This window comes from Talaromyces marneffei, chromosome 8 (genome assembly GCF_009556855.1).
Source record: "Talaromyces marneffei chromosome 8, complete sequence".
In the NCBI taxonomy this organism is placed as follows: Eukaryota; Fungi; Ascomycota; class Eurotiomycetes; order Eurotiales; family Trichocomaceae; genus Talaromyces; species Talaromyces marneffei.
Window position 1 is genome coordinate 1,489,279 of NC_072355.1, and position 22,623 is coordinate 1,511,901.

Here is a 22,623-nt window from a genome sequence, read left to right on the forward strand (position 1 = left end):
AAATAGAAATGAGAGTAGAACAAGATCCATATGAGTTATTCAGCCAGCGAAAGTCCTGTGAACTTCGGGGCTGGTTACGGAATGAGTATGATCGGGATGGATGCTCGGGATGGATGTTCGGAATAGATGCTCGGGATGGATGCTCAGGATGGATGCTCAGGATGGATGCTCGGGATGATTATGAGCGGGATGCTACGATGAAATAGAGATGACCGGACGCACGTCAGACTTATTTCTCTGGGCGATATAGCAGCTTGTCTTCTCCCAACGGTCCTATTATTTCTGCTCCCGTAGTCTCCCTGTAGTCTCATTTCCCCCCCAGCAATCCTGACGCAAACATCAAGATGCAGGGTTGGAATATAGATAACTGGAAACTCTTGGCCGGTCAGAATTGTCCTGTGTTAGAATACACCAAACCACTGACATATATGTACAGGCCAATTTACTGTTCACTGGCGCCTCCTGACTGCTGAAGGACTTTTTCCTTTCAGGACGCTGGACATTTTTCTGCGGCCATTAACCCATGCCCAAGACGACATAACCACCTTGGAGACGAACAAGGCGACCGATTATATCATACGGGCGGCTGGTTCTGGCGCAAGCCCCATAGCGATCAAATTTATCCTACCAATACAGGAGGGGTTTGTCGTGAGATCTGATTTCTTGGAATTACGATTAGAAACAGCCAAGGATCTCTTCACACATATCCAAAGCTTCGTCGTACCACGGCAGCAGGTATTCCCAGCTCCGGAAACTGCAGATATTTATACAATTTTACGTTCAGCGATCGGGGCTGTCACCTTACGCCAGTCTACGCCGGAATGTCTTGATACCTCACAAGATGACATCTCTCGTCGTCTGTCCTTCCCATGGTTGCTATCGAAGCCGATTCCACGTCGGCGAATTGCAATGGTTTCAGAGCCAACCGATGTAGTGGCGACAATACGTCGGTGGAGAGGTGCTTATGCGCTCGGATTGGATTTGGTTATTCTGAGCACTGGAAGTTGGTTTTCCGATGATCATGAGTTAAGTTACCTTCGGGAGGCTTTCGTTGTCATGGATCTTTCTCTGCCTGGTTTGGCGGACCGTATTGTTGATAAAATGCGATATTATGGGCGCCCATTCGATGGAGTCGTGACTCCGATGTCGGATTGGCTCGAGCAGATTGCGCGCGCAGCAGACACATTAGGTCTTCCAACAGCTCCTGAGAGTGCGTTCCGAAATGCCGGCGACAAATCCTTAACTCGCTCTCTCGAGTCAGATGGATGGAGCCTGGTAGTGACGAGTGTGGATGACCTCGGCAGAAATCTCCCCCTGGTAGGGACAACGTATCCAGTCGTCGTCAAGCCAGTCAGTGGTTCAGCCAGTCGATGTGTCTTCAAAGTCCACGACGAGCATGGCCTGTTGACGGCGGTGGAAAAGGCGGCAAACCTCAATGACACACGTGTACTGATCGAGGAATATGTACATGGCCCAGAGTTTGATGTCAACTTTGTCTTGTTAGACGGTGAAGTCCTCTTCAGCGAGGTATCAGACGATTTACCTTCATATGGTGATCAGTTGACAGCTAATGATTTTGACAATCCAAATTTTGGCGAGACGACGGTGATTATGCCGACAATCCTTCCCATCGAAGCAACCAAAGTAATTGAGAAGAAATTTCACCAAACTTTGCTTAGACACGGCTTCACGAATGGGGTTTTCCATGTTGAAGGACGACTTCGGAGCTCACCAGAGCAGGAACAGTCCAATGGAGTCTTAGATGAACAGAAAACCAATACTTCCGTTTACCTCCATGAAGTCAATGCGAGACCTCCTGGATATAACTCCAGTAGCTCTACTATGGTCACATACGGTATAGATTACTGGGCACTGCAGCTCCTGGTAGCATTGGATGATGGGGATCGAGTTAGGGCACTGTCTTGTCCATTTAGTGGGGGCGCCATTGGGACTGCGGCAGTGAACAACATTCCAGTTGCAGTGGATATCAGCACCGTAAAGGCTGTTGTTCCTGATATAGAAAGCATCAAAGATCCGCATATGATACCGGTTGATCTGAAGGCGGACCCTTTGATTCGGGTTGCTTCGAACATCCCAAACCTTTCTCGATGCCTGGTACAACATAGAACGACTCTCAACGACGGCAAATCGTATGGTAACTCTACATCCATTTGGTGGTGGCTGACGACCTATCTTGTATTTGACAAGGATCGTAGCAATGTGCTTTCGTCCAGCACAGTCATTGCGTCTGTCTATGAACAGGTAGTCAAATCATTGGGCAGGTGACCTAAAAAATTGTTTGAAGTACATACGACTTTAATCATTGAGTCTAGACTGGATAAATCCAAAAATTCCTTGAAAAGCCATAACTAATTATTTAGACCTAAAATTAAAGAAACTGTGCATATCCATTAGTTATACTAGATATTTCATGATACTGGCAATCGGTGCACATTTCACATAGGTGCGACGATCGATATTCTACACAGCAGGATATGATTCCCGAGTCAAGACTCAATAGATTACTACATAAATCTGACATATAACCCTAGCCCTAGTGACTATGTTTATTGTCACTTTTCCAATGACATGCATATGGATAGCCCGCATTAAACAATGATTGGACAAAATATTGCAATATTGCCAGCCATCAATAATTAGGCATCATGCAAGTCAGAATGCACGTCAGCACCGATGCTATATTAATCACCACAGCACCGCTTCAATACAGCACTGAGTCGACGGGATATCACAACGATCTGGAATAGCTAGTCAAGTCTGAGAATTGTGTCATGTCTCTTCCATCCGTCAACCTTCATGATGATGCCGAATCCGCCATCCGGACTCTCATGGACACTATCGCCCAATTCCGAACACTTGATCCACTTGACACTGAAAAGGGAATCAATGACGCGATTCCATTGGTTCATCAACTATATAGACTCATAGCCCAGACGACCTTAGATCCAGTGGCAGAGCAACAGGTAGGAGAAATGCCAAAGTTTGTGGAGGAAGAAGGTCTAATGAGAAACCGTATTGGACAGGTCAAGGAAGACGACCGCATCAAAGCGATTGTACCAAATCTTCGACAGATTTTCTCCGACGTAGAGTGTGCATATGAGGAGGTATGGGCGAAGAAGATTAATACATGCCCTAATTCAAGCGAAGGTTATTAATACTCTACAAACATACCCTATTGAGAGAACACTCTGGCTGACCAAGACTATTGTGAGCAGCACAAAAAGTGCTCCTGACCTATCCTATGCTCCATGTCTATGACTTTTTGGTTTCTCTAGAATGGAATGCTGCACGCACGATTTTACAGGACTTTCCATCCAAGATAGCTATGATTGGATCTGGGCCGCTCCCTCTAACTCCAATGCGCATCATCGATGCTGCTCGGAAACAGGGTCATACAATTGAACAATTTCATCTAATTGAACGATACGCTGACCGGGTAGAGTGCTCTGTGAATTCTGTGAATAAATTGGGGGGTTATGAGAGCATCACCCACGAGGTGGGAGATGCAGCCGATCCTGGAGATCTGACAGCCTTTGATGCCGTATATGTGGCTATCCTAGTAGGCGAGACCGAAAAACAAAAAGAGGAATTGCTGCTCGGTATCTTGAAACGGATGAAACCAGGAGCCGTTGTGATCACAAGGGGATCTCGAGGTTTAAAAGGATTAATCTATCCTGTAAGTGGCGCACATAAATCCAACTCTAAGTTCGACACCATAACTGACCACATTTCTCTCTTTTCAACAGGAGGTTGATCCTTTGAGCTTGCGAGTAAAAGACAAGTTACACCCTGTACTCAAAGTAGACTCGTATGGGCAGTTCGGGGTAGCCCTTACGGCCTCTGCTATAATATCTCAAGTTTTATAGGCATAACAAGATAGAAATATCCCTGCAATTCTGCTAGCCTGCATGAATGTAAAATTCATTTATGCAGGTCAGATTTCTGCATGTAAGCCGAAATTACAAACCCATAATAGAACTTAACATGCTCAGTAACGCTTTCTTTAACCCTAAACAACGGCTTATATATGAGCGTTGCTGGTACTTGGAGCTGTAGCAACTGATCACTTATAGTGTGTATTCAAGTTGATATCAGTAAGTCCAAAATGACTGTAGACAGTGACTCCCGGAGCAATGCAACAAAAAAACCCTCTATTCCAACTAAGGAAGCGAATCACTTTCAGTCCCTCTCACATACAGTTGCCCTTCCTGAATCTATTTCAGAAGATGTTCTCACGGTTGTTCTGGCGGCATGGGCTCGAATACTATCTTTCCACTTATCATCCAACAGCGTGGTTTTCGGTATCGCCATTGGCACCCAGATTCTGGGTTTCCAGTGTACTTCATCGCGCGATATGACTGTAGGTGAATATCTAGATCATATACGACAATCAATTTATAGCATCTCGACGGAGCCGGCAATCAGCTATGAAATGGACAAGAAGCTTCAAATAGAGCCTCTACTGCGAACCGTTGTCAATATAGGACAAATGAAGACTCGTGTGGACAAGCTGTCTATTGGCCATGCACCAGTAGACTGGTGTCTCAACATTTTCTGCGAGCCTACTTCTCAACATCTTAACTTATATGCAACTCTGGATACGCGATATATCGCCGCTTTCCGAGCACAGAACCTTTTGTATGAGATCGCGCAAGTATCAATGGGGCTTTTGATGTCACCTTCACACTGGCCGCTGAAGGAAATCCAAGTCATCAGCCAAGAGGAGGAAAACACTATATTTGCGTTGAATTCACTGAATATCGAACCATCTGACACCTGCATCCACGATATCATTTCGAAATGGGCAAAAACCCAGCCGTTTGCGGAGGCTATTTGTGCACCAGATGGGTCGTTCTCCTTTTCTGAGCTAGACTCTCTATCCAGTCGGCTAGCCTATCGGCTTCAACAGCAAGGAGTGCACCCCGGAGAACTTATTCCTTTGGGCATGGAGCGTAGTGCGTTGGCAGTCATCACCATGATTGCAATACTAAAAACTGGTAGTGCTTTTGTTCCATTAGAGGTAACCAGTCCCATTGGCCGTAATCTGGAGATTGTGAAACAGTCCGGAGCAAAGAGAGTCTTGATATCAGAGTCTCAGACCACAAAAGATTGGCCAGCTGAGATATCCGCCTTGGTCACTTTGGAAATGATTCGCAGTACACCATTCCCAGATGCTGGAACGCTCCCATGCGTGGATCTTCAATCGCTTGCCTATGTGATATTCACATCAGGGAGCACTGGAAAGCCAAAGGGCGTGATGATTGAGCATCATTCTCTGAGTGCAAGCGTCCGATCAGAGAGACAGCCTTACACATTCAATCAATCAACTGCTACTCGTGCTTTGCAGTTTGCATCTCTTGCATTCGACGCATCCTTTGCTGAGCACTTGGCCCCTTTGTCGAACGGGGGATGTGTATTCATTCCGGATCAAGAGACCCGGTTGGACCGCTTGGTCGAGTTCATGAATCGGAACCGCATAAACTGGGCATTTTTCACCCCATCCTTTTTCCGCCTGCTTGATCCTGATGAATTGCCCTGGCTCAAGACAGTCGTACTTGGTGGCGAGGCAATAAATGACGATTGTATCGACCGATGGGCTCATCGAATCCGACTTGTGAACGGATACGGTCCATCCGAGACAACTATCTGCGTAACGGCTTGTGTTGTTGACCCGGGTTCGGAAAATAGGGCGTCAATCGGGACTGGCATGATTAGCAAGGTATGGGTCGTTGATCCTGAAGACCTAGATCAACTGTCTCCAATCGGCACGGTTGGTGAACTACTTATTCAGGGTCCAACTGTTGGTCGAGGGTATCTTGGGGATGAAACTCGTACCAAAGCTTCCTTCATTGAGCGTCCTCGATGGCTTAGAAATCATACCGAGCACCATGAAAGTATATATCGAACCGGTGATCTTGTTCGATTCGAGCCCGATGGGAGCTTGACTTACGTTGGTCGACGAGATACGCAGATAAAGATTCGTGGCCACCGAATTGAGCTTTCGGAGATTGAAAGCAAAATCTCTATTAATGAATCCGTTAATGATGTTGTTATTCTGGCTCCGAAAGCTGGGCCTCTGAAGGGACAACTGACGGCAGTCATTGCTTTGAAAGCGACAGCAAAGCAAACCCATGTACATGTGCGCTCAACATTGAGCTGCTTACATGGACGAGAAAGGGAGCAAGCCATGAACCAGATCGACAGCGTTAAGAAAAATTTGCAAGAACATCTTCCAGGTTATATGATCCCCACGGTGTGGCTCCCAGTGTTGACTATCCCCTTAAGCACCTCAGCAAAAGCTGATCGGACTCTTCTTTGTCGGTGGCTCGAAAACGATTCCGAAGCTCATTTGTTCCTAGATCATGGAGTCATCCATAACGAAAAGCAACCAGTCTTACCAAGAAACAACACAGAAGAAATATTGCAGCGTATATGGGCCTCGGTACTCAATAGGGATAGTCACGGGGTTCCAATCGATCGCTCGCTGCAGAGTCTCGGTGGTGACTCCCTAGCCGCGATACAAATTGTGGCGCAGTGCCGAAAAGAAAAGATGGCTATATCGATGTCTAATCTACTTCGTGGGGACAGCATCATCATACTAGCTCAAAATGCAGGGTCGGTCACCAACCTTAGTCCTGAACTCGAGAATCAAGTGGCATTTCCATTATCGCCCATTCAAAAAGTCTATGCGAAGCGTGCACCATCAGATAAACACCATTTCTATCAGGCCATGCTACTCAAAGTATCAGTCGGTACTCCCATTCCACGGATCGAGGAGTCGCTGCGAGAAGTAGTAAAAAGGCATTCGATGCTGAGAGTCCGTCTACAACCAAGTTCGACCGGCTTCATGCAGGAAATATCAGACAGACTTCCGTCAGTATCAATCCATCACATACCAGATTACGCTGCGGAATATGTTATGAAAATGAGTCGTGAGCATTTAGACCCATATAATGGAGTCAGTTTCCATGCAGATATTTTACAGACAGAGAGTCGATTACTGCTGTTTCTCGTGGGCCATCATCTGGCAGTTGATCTGGTGTCATGGAACATTATTATAAGCGACCTAGAACAATTCATCCGCTTCAATCATCTTCCCCCATTTGAAGCAACTTCCTTTCAGACATGGTGTAATTACCTCCAGCATCTCAAACCTCGAAAGGCTTTGCCATATACCATTCCTTCTCCCAATCTTGACCTCTGGGGAATGCACGGTAAACCAAACACGTATGGGGATGTGATACATTATACTACGGGTTTGAAACACACTCAGTTTACTGATCTACTTTCATTTACTCAAAACTTCAATATTAATCTTCTTGATGTCTTTCTTGGGTCACTATTTCTCAGCTTTCGTCGAGTTTTCAACAGGGATGTAACTATCCATAATGAGAGCCACGGTCGAGAGCATTCAAATCCCTTCCTCGACATCTCTGGTACCGTTGGCTGGTTCACAACACTTCTTCCATTGGCACCACGCATAAAACCCGGTGCCAGTTTGTTGGAAGTATCCCGCAATGTGCAATTCTCAAGAACGGCGGTGCCAGATAATGGCTTGTTACACTTCACTTCAAAGGTGCTTGGTCAGGACGAGGTCGATATTTTTGAAATTGTATTCAATTACATGGGATCGTCATTCTCGTTGACAAGGGAGGAGTCTGTATTCCAGATCGAACCTCACAGTGTCGGCGTGTCTGGGGATTCAGCTAGCAATAACATGTCAAGGTTGACGCTGATAGAGATTTCAGCCGCAGTTGTGAATCACGAGGTTGAATTGGTCTTTTCGTGTAATCAGCATATGACTGATTTGAGTAGCATCCAGAAGTGGATGGTTGAATGTGCCAGCATTTTAACACGAACATCCTCTTTCGTGGGAACGACAACATTACAACCGTCACACCTGTTGACCAATGATTACTATGAGGCTTGCGCCATTGAAGAGAGAGCCTGCCAAACACTGGGTCTTCATTCGTCTAGTGTTGACTTGATTTATCCTACTTCACCAATGCAAAATGCCATGTTAATTGCACAGGCTTCTGCACCCGAGTCCTATCAGGCTAAACTCCTTCTTGGTATCAAATCACTTGATCAATTTGACATATCCCGTTTCGAAAAGGCATGGACCATGGTTGTCCGCGACAATCCTATTCTGCGAACAGTGTTTGTTCCTCGTTGTACAGATGTATATGACCAAGTAGTGCTGAACAACAAAATCATCGATAGTGGGATTGCAAAGGCAGAGCAGATTTTCCCAAGCAATTTAGCCCTAATGACCTCAAGTTGGAAGGTCCTTCAACCTCACAACAAGCTCACTATTACATACAAGGGCAATTATGCTACCTGCTTATTTGAAATCAACCATTGCCTCATCGATCATGTCGCCCTTCAAAATTTATTGTGTTACCTCTCAGAAACATACACCGGTTCCATCGACACTGCCACACCGCAGGTGAAATATGAAAATTTTATCGAACATCTTACCCAAGATGATTCACTGACGTCCATTAATTACTGGCGTACGGCATTCCCCAGTACTCTGCACAAATCGCTTACATCTCCATCATCTAATCTAAATGACAATCGGAAATTAAGACACTCGCCAATATCCCTCTCGGAAGCAGTGAAATCAGCCCTTGTATCATCTATTCACACGCCATCCACCATTCTTCGGCTCTGTTGGGCGTTGACTCTCCAAAAGCAAACGGGTTCGCAAAATCCACAGTTTGGCTACGTAGTCTCCGGACGCGATGTCTCAATTGAGAATACCGAGTCAGGACGAATAGCTGGTCCCTTACTAAACATCTTACCCTGCACAATAGATCTTGGTGTGTTATCCACAGTCTATCATATAGCCAAACAAAGGCTTCAAGATCTTCTCGAAGATATCCAGACACAATATGCCCGTAGTCTCCCACACCAGCATTGGTTTTTCACCTATGCCACCGAGGTACGCGAACAACAGAGACTGTCAGAACCACCAACTCGCCTGTTTTTCGATACGGTTGTGAATTTCCGTCGTCACGTCTCTCAGCCAGAAACAAGTTCTCTTGAATTTACAATAATAGGGGAGAATGATCCATTTGATGTAAATCCCCCCTTTCCATTGAAATGAATAGTGCCTGCTGACAAGTTGAAGCATGACGTTGTACTCGAGATAGACCTTGAGGAGACCAAGTTTACGATCATACTAACCTCTTGGGAACATCGAGTTAATGAGGCTATGGCGACTGAATTGGTAAGATCGTTTGAGGAGAGTGTTGAACAAGTATGTGCACAATTAGCATAGACGCCCTATATGCGTCTCGCTCAGCAAATCATACGGAAAAGGTACATAATGTGAGATACAAAATTGAGAGGGGCGTTTTTCTATGCCTTTCTAGTAGAATAATTTAGTATTTTGTAAATATCGGTCTTGCTGACCCTTAATATCTATTCTACCCTAACAAGAAGCTGCCGACAGCAGCAATAAAGAATAAACCACCTGCAATGTCGAAAATCAAGCCCGATGCCGCGCCTCCAGCATTTAACCCATATTTAAAAGCCATGGCAAGGAGAGGAGACGTCAAGAGAGTGACGGCAATTCGAAGAACTACCAGTGCAGAATAGAATGGGGCGACCTCAACTGGTTCGACTAATGATGTCCCGTACACCTGAATGGAAAACGGGAATCCCAATGAAAAGGCGAAAAGAACGAGTGCTGTTTGCCATCAATAAAGAAGATTTCAAATAACAGGGAAGCGCAAACGTACCTATGACCAGGACAACTGGTCCAGAGGCCATTCCTAGAAGAATGGGGCCTACGACACCAAACAAAGAGCTTCCTCGCGCAATCCACAGATCTATTATTGGTGGTGACATGGAGTATTTCTTTACGAGGGCCTTGCTAAGAAGTGGTAATATCAATACATAGAGCGCCATGCTGACCAACGCCTTAACTGAAATCAGGTAGTTTGCCTATCATAAATCACGTCCTGTTTCAGCAAAAGGAGATTCAAAAAGAATACACAAAATACATACCTTAGCTAAGCTCCATTCAAACTGCTTGGAGGCGTACTGAACCAAAAAGTCAATTGTATCCCTAGCCAACATGGTGGAGATATAACAAACTGTCACCAACCAGATGGCCTTTGTCTGGAAAGGTGAATAGCTTCTCTTGAGAGACTTTACCCAATTGGTAAAGGCCCCCTTATCGGACTCTTCAGTCAAATGTCTACCTTCAACTGGATCGCAGCCATTCTCAATCTCCAAATTTTTCGGGAGTCTAGTGTCAGGTAGGAGACCGAAAATCACCATAGTGCCAACCTGCAGTGGGAAGGAACACAGCAATGGGAGGTACACGCCTTGCCAATCCACTAACATGGACCCAACAGCAGGGGCCACCAGTTCAGCAATAAGAGTCATGACAGCCATGTTAAAGAATGCCTGCGCACGATTCTCTTTTGTAACCACATCTACCAGAAGAGTGTGAATAATCGCAGACATGACCATCTCTCCTCCACCGATCGATCGAAGAAGCGGGGAAACATAGACTAGGGAAAGCGGCAGGGTCTGGTTGAAGAAGCAAATAGCCAAAATCCATAAGTCTGCAAGAATCTGGCCCGAGATTGCTAGGGTCAAAACAAGCGAACGGCCCTTGGTGTTTGCAATATTGCCAAATGGCAATGCCACGAGAAGCGCTGTACCCGGGAAATTCAAATCAGCAAAAAGACAAAATCTCCAAAAAATAGCCACTGCTAGAGTAGCTCAATCTGCTCGGATCAGTTTAGTCACTCACCGCATACACTCTCGCCAACTTTGAGCCATGTTTGCGTCGTGACGAGCTCTTCCTGGACCGGATATACCTTGCACATGTCCTCTGGTATGTCTGTTGGAGCGTAATATTTTTGGCATATAACTGACTCGAAGAGTTTAGTTCTCGGCATGGTGCGCAGTATTTGAGCCGAATCAAAGAGGAGGGCGCCGATATAGCAGAGGATGCATATTCGCGTTGCGTTCCATGTTGACTGTTTCTGGTAAGATTGTTGTGGTCGCTCTTCAAGAAGAGGACTCTGTTCTGAGTAGGCCATATCGGAACGCGAAAGTGGTGCTCATTTTATTGCAACATTGTCAGCTCAAAATTCTATCAGCATTATGGACTGAGAATTAAGCAAGGGAATGTAGATTGTGCAACATTCTAATCTATTCCGTTTTTCATCTCAAGTTTATCCCGAAATCTATTCCGAAACGTGTTGACTTTATTCCGAGTTCGGGATATATTAACCAATGAGACAGCAATCCGACTTGGTACATACAGTAACTTCTGGTTACAGTCTAGATTCTACTGTATAGTACGCACTAAGTCACCTAGTTGCATAGATAGTAAGCATGGCGGGGACTAGAAACAGCCCTAGCCCTTAACCCTAAGTTCTTCGCTGGATACTATAAATAGGAGGAGAATTTAGAATTGTATAGTTCAGTTTATTATCTACATTGGCTGAACTGCGATTCAACTAACCCCCTTAGAACATGATGCTGACAAATAAAACTAGTGTTTGTAAGAGAAAGAGATATCCTCTTAAGCCACCAGCACAGTGTATGATAGTTTAGAAATTAAAGTGAACTCTGAAGCACAATTTAACAAAATTAAAGACATACTTTTATGCGTCTCTACCTATCTCTGGATTTCGAACCTCTTGAGTGCGATCACCAGGGAGTTTCCGAGACGTGGATCGGCCGCTAGGATATCGAGCGAAACCCCAAATTCGTATAAAGAGATCACCTTTTGCAGGTGCTGTTCTGCTTGGTCGCAAATACGAGCCCTTTGACTTTGCACTACAGTGGCTTGCTCCACTATAGGGCAGTACTCAGAGCCTTCGACTGGGTGTAAAGAAAGATTTTGACTTGAAATCTGACCATCGATTGAGATATTTGCATTCTTTCCAACTCGTTTCAATGTGAGAGACTTGCCGGTCACGGTTGGTCAGCTCACATTTTCAAGAAACATACATTAGAGGGCTTTAATCCCCTGAGCTAGCTTACCCGGTTGCCGAGTGGCTGGCCATCTTGATTTTGATGGCCAAAAGATGAGGAAGTTCCTTTTGAATAGTCAGATTTAAAAATTTCAACTTCGTTCCTCTGACACTGACTAAGAGATTGCTGCTCTTGTCCCTGAAGAACAGGTATGCTGCTGTTCGGTTGGGGCAGATTCATCTGAGCCTCGTTTGCCGGGTCCGGTACATTGAGACCATATATCATGTCATTTAATATATCGAATGCAGGTTCACTCTGATCAGCACTTTGGACGATTTCAACTGATGTTATGTCTTCGTCGTATACGCCATTTAAGGAGTTTTGTCGAAGAGCCTTTAACCGCTCACCTAGAGATGGGTCAGTCTGAAAAAGAAAAAAACGAGAGCGGCAATGACATAGATTTACACACGATGTTTGCGTTGAGCTATTCGATTCTGAATTCTCCTCCTATTTGTATTCTCGGGTTCCTGAGAGCTCTCAAAAGCTACTCTGGGAGTCTGATCATCAACTTCTTCCATTTTGGCACCTTTTTTGAAAATGAAGAACATGTTGCAATGGGGACATGGTGCCTCTCTTTTGTACAGGGATTTTGGCGGCGCAGTTCATAACAACATGCGGCACATGCGGACGCTACATGGGTAAATTTCTAATCCCTGTACCTACTAAATTAGCCCTAGGAACTTGCCAGGTTGATTTAAATGCATTTATAAAAAGCTTGGGCTATCCTACTAATACTGCTGTAGTGTATTTGTTATCATCACTAATCGCTTGATTCCTCCTTCCTTATACTCTTCCACGAAAGCCAAAACTGAGGTCAATTGTTATTTTACAGGATTACTTTACCGGTACAGCTATCCCGAATATGGTGATTGTAGCGCATTAGTTAACTATCAACTCTATCGAGCGGTTATCAATATAAGGCTATGCCAACAAATTCCCTTACTAAATTAGCGGATACAACTCTACATTTACAAACTAAAATACCTGCATACGGCGTACGCTATACGCTACATACTAGTAGAAAGGACAGAAAGAAATGTTACACATGAAAATACCACGATGATTGGACTAATATCACTATGTGATTAAAGATAAATTGGTAAATAATAAAATATAGAGCATATCTTGCAATAATTCCTTAGCAGAAACACTCATCCAGCATCATATATGTAATAAATACTTAGTTAAGTTGTTGATAGCTCTTTGATATAAGTCGCTTGAAAACAACGCTGAGAGTCAGCAAGACATTATAACTAGTACAGACACTAGGCCAAACCTTCTATATCGGTATTAACCCTCTAAACACCGCATCATTACTCATGTTACATTTATATTTGTTTATATGGTTGATTAGAGTATGGTCAATCTTCTGAACGTATCTGGAGACACTAAGGTAGATTTAGGTCTGACCTCAGCGCTAGGTGCCGGTAATTTATGCACCGCAGCCTATCCCAGGGACTTTATTTGAAGATCAACACGCCTAACAATACAGTACATTACTATGCGTCCCACTTGAATTGTCTATAATTTAGTGCTATTCAGCTTGATTGGCGTATTCCCACCATTTGTGACTTCTATGGTTGTAGAAGTCGTATCTCTCGCTCCAGACCAATCATTGCCGTAGTTTAATGCTACGTATATCCATACTCCCCTCAAACTCCACTGTGTATTCTTCCCGTACTTGTTGGGCTTACTCATCTATTATACAGGATTCCTGTATCCACGCTATGGCTCTAGGCCAATCAAAAGCTGTTTAAGTGAGACAAAGCGCTGTTCCCATATGATTTTAATTGAGATAAGGAGTGGCGCGTTTGGTGTGGATGAGAATATAGAATATGTGACTTCCCTAGGAAGCCAGGCTAGTCTGAAATTAGCTACTTCTAGAATTTGGTTCACCACGTGCTTCCTAATCTGAAATGTTTAATGCATTCTAGATTGCTAGTTGCTTCTATTTGAGGTTGTTAGGTATTCATGTTCTGACGATAAATATGTACCAGTGCCAATCGGATTAGTGTTTCCTGGAGGAACAAAGCCTTGACTGCACCTGAATTTAGACTTTGTTGGTTCTACAAGGTCCGAGAACATGAAGCATGGATTGGTGTAAGGCTGATCCAATATAAGCCTATCCGGGGTGAGCTAATCCGTAAAATAGCGGTAAACAGTCAAGGGTTGGTGTAAGAGCTTGGTACCCAGCCCTTCCCCTGTAAAGCCCCAGTTGTTGGGAAATGGGTTATAATATAACAGACCTTGTATATAGCACAGTGCTGTTAGACCTTGTACGGTGATATAGCAAGATTTGGTCATATGACAAGAGTAGTAATCTTACAGTCCTCTTACGTGCTCTTATAGAGGCTTGATCTAGCGCACACCTTCCTAATTAGGAATTTTTTAAGGTCCCGAGGTCTTCCACGCCAACATCCCAGATACCATAGGTGATAATCCCACATGCTTACCTTGCCTAGGTACTCTCCAACCCACACGTACCTAGGCACCCATGCAATAATCTCACGTACTAGGCCCGGCACATTTTAGTGTTCAGGTTGGTGAACGAATTCTAAGTCTATTAATATATATGCTTATATTAATACGAATCTTTGCCCACGTACAAAGCCTTTGGTGTCAAATCTCAGGTAGTAACCAAATCCACTAGTTGACACACATACTCACAACATTAATCTAGGCTTACAATCCTCCGTAGGCCTCATTTTAGTATTAAATTCATTCCCCTCAACCCTAAATCCACATGTAGTTAACACGCGCTTATTTCAAATTTAGATTTGTAATCCTCTGTACAAGGCCGTATCTTAATATCCAACTTGGTGAGAGAATCCTCTCTAATCCACCATGTATAGCTAACACGCGCGCTTATGTACGAATCTAGTACACAAATCTACGTTTAGCCCACAAACGAGCGTGCCTATGTACGAATTGGTATTTGATATCTTATGTAGGTGTAGGACTTGTGTGTTATATACATCTGGGAGCGTTGGCGCATATCATGGTTATGGTTCATATTTGTAAATACATGTAATAAATACAATACTTCAAGTAAGACATGAAGTTATTCCTGTAAAAACAAACACACATAACGAAGCTCTCCGGGGTCCCCCTTTGGAGTTGTGAAATATTCCTTGGTCCACACCACACCACGGCAGCGTGTGTATAACGCATCAGGAGGTCCGGGATTAATACCTATACCTAGGTATCTCCTAGATCTGCATATCCCGTAAGGTTGACATGCGTACAAACAGATACTATAGCTCTTTTCAGTCTATAGAATTTAAATTCACTTGCGATTGAAGCAAACTGAATCTAGTTATAATGGACTTCTTTATTATAATCACCCGTCCTGCTTTGGGATTTTATATTAAATTGATCCTCAAATCAGTTGGGATTGGTCTGCTTAGTCCTAGAGTGGACATATTATAAGCAGGGCCGATTCAACGACGCTGAAAAATTGGGAGTGGATGTGGTGGATATACAAAAACTCAGATACGTGGATTGCCCCGGTAAAAGTAACTTTCTTCACGTGTGCATTGAATTCTAATTGGAAGCACTCCCTATAACGCAACAGCCACATAGATAGCGATGAGGAGCACACCAGTAGCGTAATTTGATGATTAAACAGTGAATTAAAGCTCTCTCCATCCTATATATTATGTCTCGATCAATCGAATCCGTCCACGAATAGTAATCCGTAGATATAAGATCTTCCGGAAAGAAGACCGGAGGCTCCCCATAACGACTTGCACTTCCGTAAATAAGCAACGATCCTCAAAGATAGAGTTGTCGTTGTCCAGGGTTGAGCTAATCCTGCGAATACGAAACTATGGCCGCTGGCCCAGCATATTCCATCCTTCCCTTGAATACATACATACAGAGACTGATTATGAACACGCCTCCAAAGATTACCACGCTCCAGTTGAAATTGTCCACTGTGACCGGAAGCTCACTCGGCCACAACGACCAGAAAAAGGCAAAACAGCAATATAACACCCCGATGATGTTCACAGGTAAACCCCATCGCCCCATATCCCATCGACGCGGTGGAAGGGTCTCAGCATGCCAGATCTTCCGATAGATCACGCAGCTAATAGATACGATGTACGTATACATCAGAGCGGCCACATTCAGGGAAATAATGGCATTGAAAGCAGTTAGAGATCCGATATTGATTAACGAAAGCAAGCAACTGATGATGCAGGACAAGGCGATGGCGTTGACCGGGATTTTGCGCTTGGTGTCAACTTTCGAAATCCACTTGGAAAATGGGAGCCCCTTATCACGAGCAAAGGCAAAGGTTTGACGAGAGGTAGAAGCATTGAAGAAAATGTTGCTAAAGATCACTGGTAATAGGATGATTGCTGTAAGCCCATTCAACCCTGCTTCTGAAACTGCGTTTTGAAAGACGTAGAGGAATGGGAAGCCCGTGTTATCGTTCAAGGCGTCTTCTACAGACGGGATAGCGAAGAGATACGCAATCAGCAAGACAATAGCCATGAGGCCGTTGCTGAAATATCCCCAGGCAATAGCAATTGGTACGTTTCGGCCTGCATCTTGGACTTCTTCGGACATGTGTGCGGTTGCATCGGAACCTGGGCGCGCTCTATATTAGCAAACCCACAAATTTTGATGGTTGGTAGCTTGGGACATACTCAAAGAGGCGTATATGGCCGAGATTTGCCCAATCATCACGCTCAAGCCCATGCTAGACCATCCCCCAAGATTCTCCCAATGCGTAAACACGGTTTTTGCAGATTGGTGAGGAGCCATGGTCCACAGCACAATTACAATCACTGCCCAGGACAGAATGTGAAAAACCAGCAAGAGGTTATTCAAGATTGGCATCAAACTGGATGCGTATACGTTGAAGAAGTATATAACCAAGATCATCGCAAAGACAAATAAAGTGCCCTGCCAGTTTTCCGCGGTGTAGTCCGGATTCCGGATGCTGATCAGTCCCTGAATGATGGTTCCAGTGAGAAAGGATCCAGAGGCTGAGCCAGCTTGCCATGCCAGCACTGATATCCAACCCGTAACGTAACTAAGGAACTTTTGATATCGAGGCGGGGAAAACTCAGAGACCCAGTGATACTGTCCGCCAGAGGTTGGCGCCCTATAATGATATGTGAGTATAGAAAAGGTATATCAAGGTTGTTCGAAGGTTGTCATCATACATGGAAGCCATTTCGGACAGTGAAGCGATGATAAACCCGAATCCAACAAACGTCCAGACAAATGACCAGAACAAACCGGCCATGCCTCCATTCTCCAAGCCTTGAGAGTTGGAACTAAAAAAACAAGTCAACATTATAACATTATGAATTAAATTAAATTGCAGGCTTGTAGAATGTTACTCACATCAGAAGAAATTCCCATGTTGCTTGCAGGACAGAAGCAAAACTCAATGCAGCCAACGGTCGTAGATTTCTCTATATATGAAAGTGTGAGAAATTTTGATGCAGCGTAGTGGAAGAGGTAGACATGCCTTGAGCTCTTGAACTTTTCCCATGCGGTGCATATCGCCATCGTCAAGGGCAGTTCCGGCTTGGGCTGAAGCTTCAGTTTGGTCTTGTTGAAGACTGCCATAGTTCATGGGGTGTTCATCCCTCTCTAGCAATCCTAACCCTGGAGCTTTGCCGGTATCGGAGGCCTGCATCGTGAATGTATAGATGGGCTTGGCTCGTGAATTCTTCAAGGCGGCCGAGAGTGATAAACAACAACCTCACGCAAAGACCAGCTAAGAAAAAAAATCAAGTCAACAAACAAAGAAGAGATCTGTGGAGCCGACATGCGCTTAACCCTTGGCATCCATAGTCCGCGCAAAAGTTCGTTAGATAGTAGCGATTCGTTGTGTTGGTCTGCCCTACCGCGCCGGTACGTAACCTTAAATTGCCGGAATTCGTTATAAACGGGGTTTACTACAGTATAAGGAATCTACACCCTATTAGACCAGCATCACTTAACAAGTTACTTGTGATAAGCCTGTATTAGTTGTATCTGTCAGCCGGACAGATAATACTCATATAACAAGTACTAATTATGGAAATGTTCCTGGAGCAATGAATGTAAACCTCGGGTCATGCACCCGGTTCAAAACCTCCTTTTTAACTCCCCCGATAGGAGCAGTGAGACTGGTTAAGGGATACTCGCCCCCGCGCCCTTGGGCCTCGAGAGCCAAGTAGCCTGGGGCATAAAGCTCAACATCACTTGTCCACTGCTCTCGGTCACATATGGCCATTGATGTTGGAAGTTGGTTAGCTTCCTTGGCCTGACAGAGAATGTCGATGATCGGTAGGTCCATGTCGAGTCTTATGTCATACGTTAGTTTGTTGGGTCTGAGTTGGTCGGTCAAAGGATACTCACGGCGAATTTTGGTATCTATAAGCACCCTGAGCATGGCTGATATCATCAAAACCAGCCCCATCCTCAAAAGCACGCAAGTATGGCATTTGCATATTGAATGGACGGATGTAAAGAGATTCTTTCACAGTCCCATTCATTTCATACTCGACTAATGTAAGGCGCCCAGTTTTTAGGCCGTGTTCATCAGCCAACATATACGGGCCTGGATACCCGAGATAGAGTACCGTGCCAGTACGTGTAAGATACATACCCCTAAAGTTTGCGGTCTCAAGATCATGCCAGGGTAGAAAATTCTCTACTGAAAAATCTGTGGTGGTTGCGGGATTGAAGATAGCCTCCGATGGCATGTGATTGCCTAGTAAGCAGTGCCCAGTCTCGATATCGTAGTTATACAACAGGATGACGAATTTCACCCATCGCGCGCGATTCGCAGCATGGGCTTCGTCAACAGGGGCGATAGAAATCAGGCTGCCGAGATCGATTGGTTGAAGAGTGTCATAGAGACGTTCCAACGCTTCGGCAGGGTATCGAAGGCCTTCGCTGGGTTCATTGAATCTTGGTCCCTCCGTGCCTGGAAGGCCTAAAGGCGCACGCGATTGGTAGGCCTGAAATGAGGGGGAAAGAAAAGTGATTAGTGCAATGGGCTTTGGAGATTGATCGAGTTTAATTCACATCACGAAATTCCTGTGTAGCTGAAGCCCACGTCTCCACCAATTGCCGCCGGTGCGTTAATTCATGGTCCCCATCGGATGGAGCACCTGCGTTTGCTGCGGAAACCCAATTTTCCTGACTGTAAGTTAGCTCCGGAGGCGTGGTTGTTTGGAAAGAATAGATAGAATGCCATAACCACACACCTGTACAAAAAGTAGCCAGCCCTTGACTTCCTGCTTGATCTGGTCCAGAGATAAATCTGCTTCTGAGTGTGGTTGAATGGAAGTGGGGATTCCCCCTGGCCAGTGCTGGACTGATCTCGGCATGGTTTAGGTATGTGACCGTTAGGCGTGCAACGCTGCAAAGGGTGGTAAGAGTACAAGGAACGGCCGATTCATGTAAATAATCGGGAGCTGGAAGAAAGCCTTGGCTAGCTTGGTACTACTACTCCGTAACTTAGTGAAAGCTTCACTTACTTGGTTGGGACCCTGAAGCCGGGCCGAACATCGTAGTGGATGTTGTGGGGCAGACTGACTAGCAGAGGGGGTTAACCGTCAATGAGGACTTTTCTGCGAGGTGCGGGTCCACGCTAGACATCCGTACAGGAGCGGAAACATGTCTTGATACTAAGTTGATAGTCGATAGGGCCATGTGCTAGATGCGATTTTAGGGGCTGTTCAAAGAACATGGCCTCAAATTCCGGCCAATTTCCCCCTACCTATATAGACTACAATACCATCTCGCACTCTACCGCCGCCGTAGCCGCACATTATTCCCCTCTCTCCACCTCACATCACCGTCTTGTGCCTAGGGAACCCTAGTCCTTCTGTTATTTACTACGTAGTTATCACTACGACGAGCAGCTGCCATAGTTCGAGTCGCAGTTAGCCGAAGAACAGTAGTCACTTGTCGATCCACTATCCAATCTGGTTAGTCACTCGCATTTTGCATTGACGTCGAGCTAACTTACCAGTATCCATACTGGCTGCAGCATTCTCCGAACTGAGATCCGAGGCAGGTGTAGCCACTGTTGCTAGCGCCGCAGAGTCCATTAGGTGAGACATTGGAGCGTGAAGTTGCAGATGAGATCGCACTAGTCGATGTGGTCGTCGATGTTACGGTACTAGTACTAGGGCAGTCACCGTAGTTCGGGTCACAATTACTGCCACAGTAATCACTGGTTGAGCCGCTAAGACAGAGGGAGTCAGTTATCATGGGTCAAAGTTTAGGAGGAAGAGTGGAAGTTACCAATCACCGTAAATGCTACAGCAGGTACCAAACGTCGATCCCGCGCAGGTCCATCCGTTGTTCGCCGAGCCGCAGAGGCCATTCGGCGAGATTCCACCAGTCGGAGTAGAAGTTGGGGAAGATGTTGAAGGGGCTGTTGAGCTCAGGGTGGCGGTTGCCCCCGTAGAAGCCGGAGTTGAGGTAGGCCCAGATGGATCATCAGTGCTCAGCACGATGCTCGTATTGAATGCGGATGTCGGAAAATTTCCTGGATCAACGAGGCACACCCGCTGGTACTCGGAGAACCAAGCAGCGTTATCGTACATGTCATCTGTGAAGTCGCTACTGCCCCTGATGTTGTAATAAGCCATCGCTTGTGCACATAGAGTATAATTCTGGGTAAGGTTCCAGGCTGTGCTGTTATAGGCAGAAGTGGTGGTTGTTGGAGGGGGAAACGAGTAAAAGAAGTGGCTGTGAGGTCGTCAGTATGAGGGAAAAGCAAAAGTAAGGATTAGGTAGGGGCAGGCGTATCCGTACGTGGTGGAGCGGTTTGCTGTCAAAGTCGCGTTGGGATTTATTGTTGAAGCCAGGGTCGTATAGGGAGTTGAACTGCCGTTATACCCGGCATACGATAGAATCTTTCCCACTGGTTGCACACACTGAAAGATCAGTATCATCTTCTCCCATATGTCCTGCCAAGAGACATACATAGCTGTTACCAAGCCAAAGAGAGGAGCAGTTGGTTCCAAGCTGCGGATTCAAGAAATAAAAATCATCCTCGGAAATACCGAATGTCGAAGCAACCGTTTGGCAGGTATCATTGACTTGGATTGTATACCAATAGCCGCAGTCGGTGTTGGAGGTTGTTACGGCGTTAGTCGGGACAGGCCTGGTAAAGGTTAGACACAGGAAGTGAGTCTCCTAGTTTGGAATGGAGCTGTAAGTGAACATACGCCGCTGTTGTTGCTGGAAGAAGCGGGAAATAATTGGGCATGGAGGTTGTACCAGGAGGACTGTGGGTGTCAGCGTCTTTCCACTGCAGATGGAGGAGGAGCTATACATGCAGAGAAACATACCTAATGCAGAGATATTGACCAACCATGGTATACAGATTGGAGCAGAGGTAATTGATGGCAGGGTTCCAAGACTGAAATGTCGTCGTCGAAACCACTCGGGTGAGATTCCCTATGATTGAGGTGCAGGAATCATTTGTTGCAACCTGATATGTCTGGCAGACACTCGGCAGACACAAGAGCTGACCAGCAGTGAGATAGTTGCACCCAGGATCTAACCCGTTCAATGCGGTCAATGCCGGAGTGGACACGTTATGCGCAGTGGAGATGTTGACACATGTCTCATTTCCCATGACTGTGTATGTGGTTGTCTCTGGGTCTGTCGTGTTGCATCGAGCATTGACAGTCGATGATGCTGTTGCGATTCCCGAACTCGACGTTGTCGTGGCGGTATATGTGACCGAGTATGAAGCAGTCGCCGAGCAGCTCTGGATCTGACTCTCCACAGCAACTGGGTTCATGACTTGTTGTCCCCACGGCGAGTTGATAACCGTGGTCAAATAATCTAGAGCGCAATCGCTGCAGAGAACGCTCTGATCACCATGAGATACTGCACCCTGAATTACCAGGTTACAGAACTCCCCTGAGGAGTCTTTGATACATGTTGCGGTCTGTTTCCAGAGCAGCTCCTGTCCTGCCGAGATTGCGGTTTGCAATGTGCCAGATATATTATACTGGGTTGTAGCGCCACAGTTGTTATTGACAGATGATACCCAGTTGTTCAGTGAGGTCGTACAAGCATCGTCACAGATCATAGACAGCGCATCCGACGACCACGAAGTGGTCCTGGTGATGGCAGCAGGCAAACCGCGATAGCAGGTCACATTGGAGGCGAGCGCCTGTTGGCAAGCTGCAGATGCGGTGGTGTTGACCAAATCTGAGCTTTGATATATGGTCAAGGTATTGCTACTCACAGCCGCAATGGCACAAACAGTGTTTAGGACAACACCTAATAGGCACAGAGTCTTGAAGGCCCCCATGACTGCTTGATTCGATGGCTGTTGTAAGGAAAGTTGTCAGTCGTGGCCAGACAAATATCTTACCAGATTGCATACACTGCAGGATTATGTCTCTTCACCGTACTCAGACATAACATTGTATTTATCGTTCTGGTTTATGTAGTGATTCTACTGTAGTTCGTATTTCGCTCTCTCTCTTTTCTTATCTGGTAAACTCCAACCGATGCGGACATTAGCTTGTTTCGTCAGCTGGTCCACCTTTCCCCAGGGACTCCGAACAAGGGTTGTGTAGATCCGCGCCAATTTACGGTACTGGT

The 22,623-nt window shown here is 45.5% G+C and overlaps 7 protein-coding genes across 7 annotated transcripts; 2 read left to right on the forward strand and 5 right to left on the reverse strand.

The window, feature by feature from the left end:
* Window positions 1-344: 344 nt before the first annotated feature.
* EYB26_009896 (uncharacterized protein) lies at window positions 345-2,286 on the forward strand (the record flags this gene model as incomplete). The annotated part of the gene is made up of 2 exons (XM_054269142.1): window positions 345-384; window positions 437-2,286. The coding sequence occupies 2 exons, from the start codon at window positions 345-347 to the stop codon at window positions 2,284-2,286; spliced, it is 1,890 nt and encodes a 629-aa protein (XP_054125117.1).
* Window positions 2,287-2,792: 506 nt separating this feature from the next.
* EYB26_009897 (uncharacterized protein) lies at window positions 2,793-9,307 on the forward strand (the record flags this gene model as incomplete). The annotated part of the gene is made up of 5 exons (XM_054269143.1): window positions 2,793-3,168; window positions 3,237-3,697; window positions 4,095-4,115; window positions 4,205-9,106; window positions 9,158-9,307. 5 exons carry the CDS (start codon window positions 2,793-2,795, stop codon window positions 9,305-9,307), a joined length of 5,910 nt encoding a protein of 1,969 aa, XP_054125118.1.
* A 148-nt stretch (window positions 9,308-9,455) lies between these two features.
* On the reverse strand, window positions 9,456-11,087 carry EYB26_009898 (uncharacterized protein; the record flags this gene model as incomplete). The annotated part of the gene is made up of 4 exons (XM_054269144.1): window positions 9,456-9,718; window positions 9,771-9,975; window positions 10,039-10,697; window positions 10,796-11,087. 4 exons carry the CDS (start codon window positions 11,085-11,087, stop codon window positions 9,456-9,458), a joined length of 1,419 nt encoding a protein of 472 aa, XP_054125119.1.
* Window positions 11,088-11,671: 584 nt separating this feature from the next.
* Window positions 11,672-12,578, reverse strand: EYB26_009899 (uncharacterized protein; the record flags this gene model as incomplete). Its single annotated transcript, XM_054269145.1, has 4 exons — window positions 11,672-11,962; window positions 12,040-12,095; window positions 12,147-12,377; window positions 12,440-12,578. The coding sequence occupies 4 exons, from the start codon at window positions 12,576-12,578 to the stop codon at window positions 11,672-11,674; spliced, it is 717 nt and encodes a 238-aa protein (XP_054125120.1).
* A 3,259-nt stretch (window positions 12,579-15,837) lies between these two features.
* On the reverse strand, window positions 15,838-17,689 carry EYB26_009900 (uncharacterized protein; the record flags this gene model as incomplete). Its single annotated transcript, XM_054269146.1, has 5 exons — window positions 15,838-16,625; window positions 16,686-17,146; window positions 17,208-17,321; window positions 17,392-17,462; window positions 17,519-17,689. 5 exons carry the CDS (start codon window positions 17,687-17,689, stop codon window positions 15,838-15,840), a joined length of 1,605 nt encoding a protein of 534 aa, XP_054125121.1.
* Window positions 17,690-18,070: 381 nt separating this feature from the next.
* On the reverse strand, window positions 18,071-19,373 carry EYB26_009901 (uncharacterized protein; the record flags this gene model as incomplete). Its single annotated transcript, XM_054269147.1, has 4 exons — window positions 18,071-18,341; window positions 18,397-19,001; window positions 19,069-19,182; window positions 19,251-19,373. 4 exons carry the CDS (start codon window positions 19,371-19,373, stop codon window positions 18,071-18,073), a joined length of 1,113 nt encoding a protein of 370 aa, XP_054125122.1.
* A 524-nt stretch (window positions 19,374-19,897) lies between these two features.
* Window positions 19,898-22,327, reverse strand: EYB26_009902 (uncharacterized protein; the record flags this gene model as incomplete). The annotated part of the gene is made up of 7 exons (XM_054269148.1): window positions 19,898-19,964; window positions 20,018-20,236; window positions 20,296-20,745; window positions 20,812-20,933; window positions 20,983-21,163; window positions 21,228-21,287; window positions 21,351-22,327. 7 exons carry the CDS (start codon window positions 22,325-22,327, stop codon window positions 19,898-19,900), a joined length of 2,076 nt encoding a protein of 691 aa, XP_054125123.1.
* Between the last annotated feature and the right edge of the window lie 296 nt (window positions 22,328-22,623).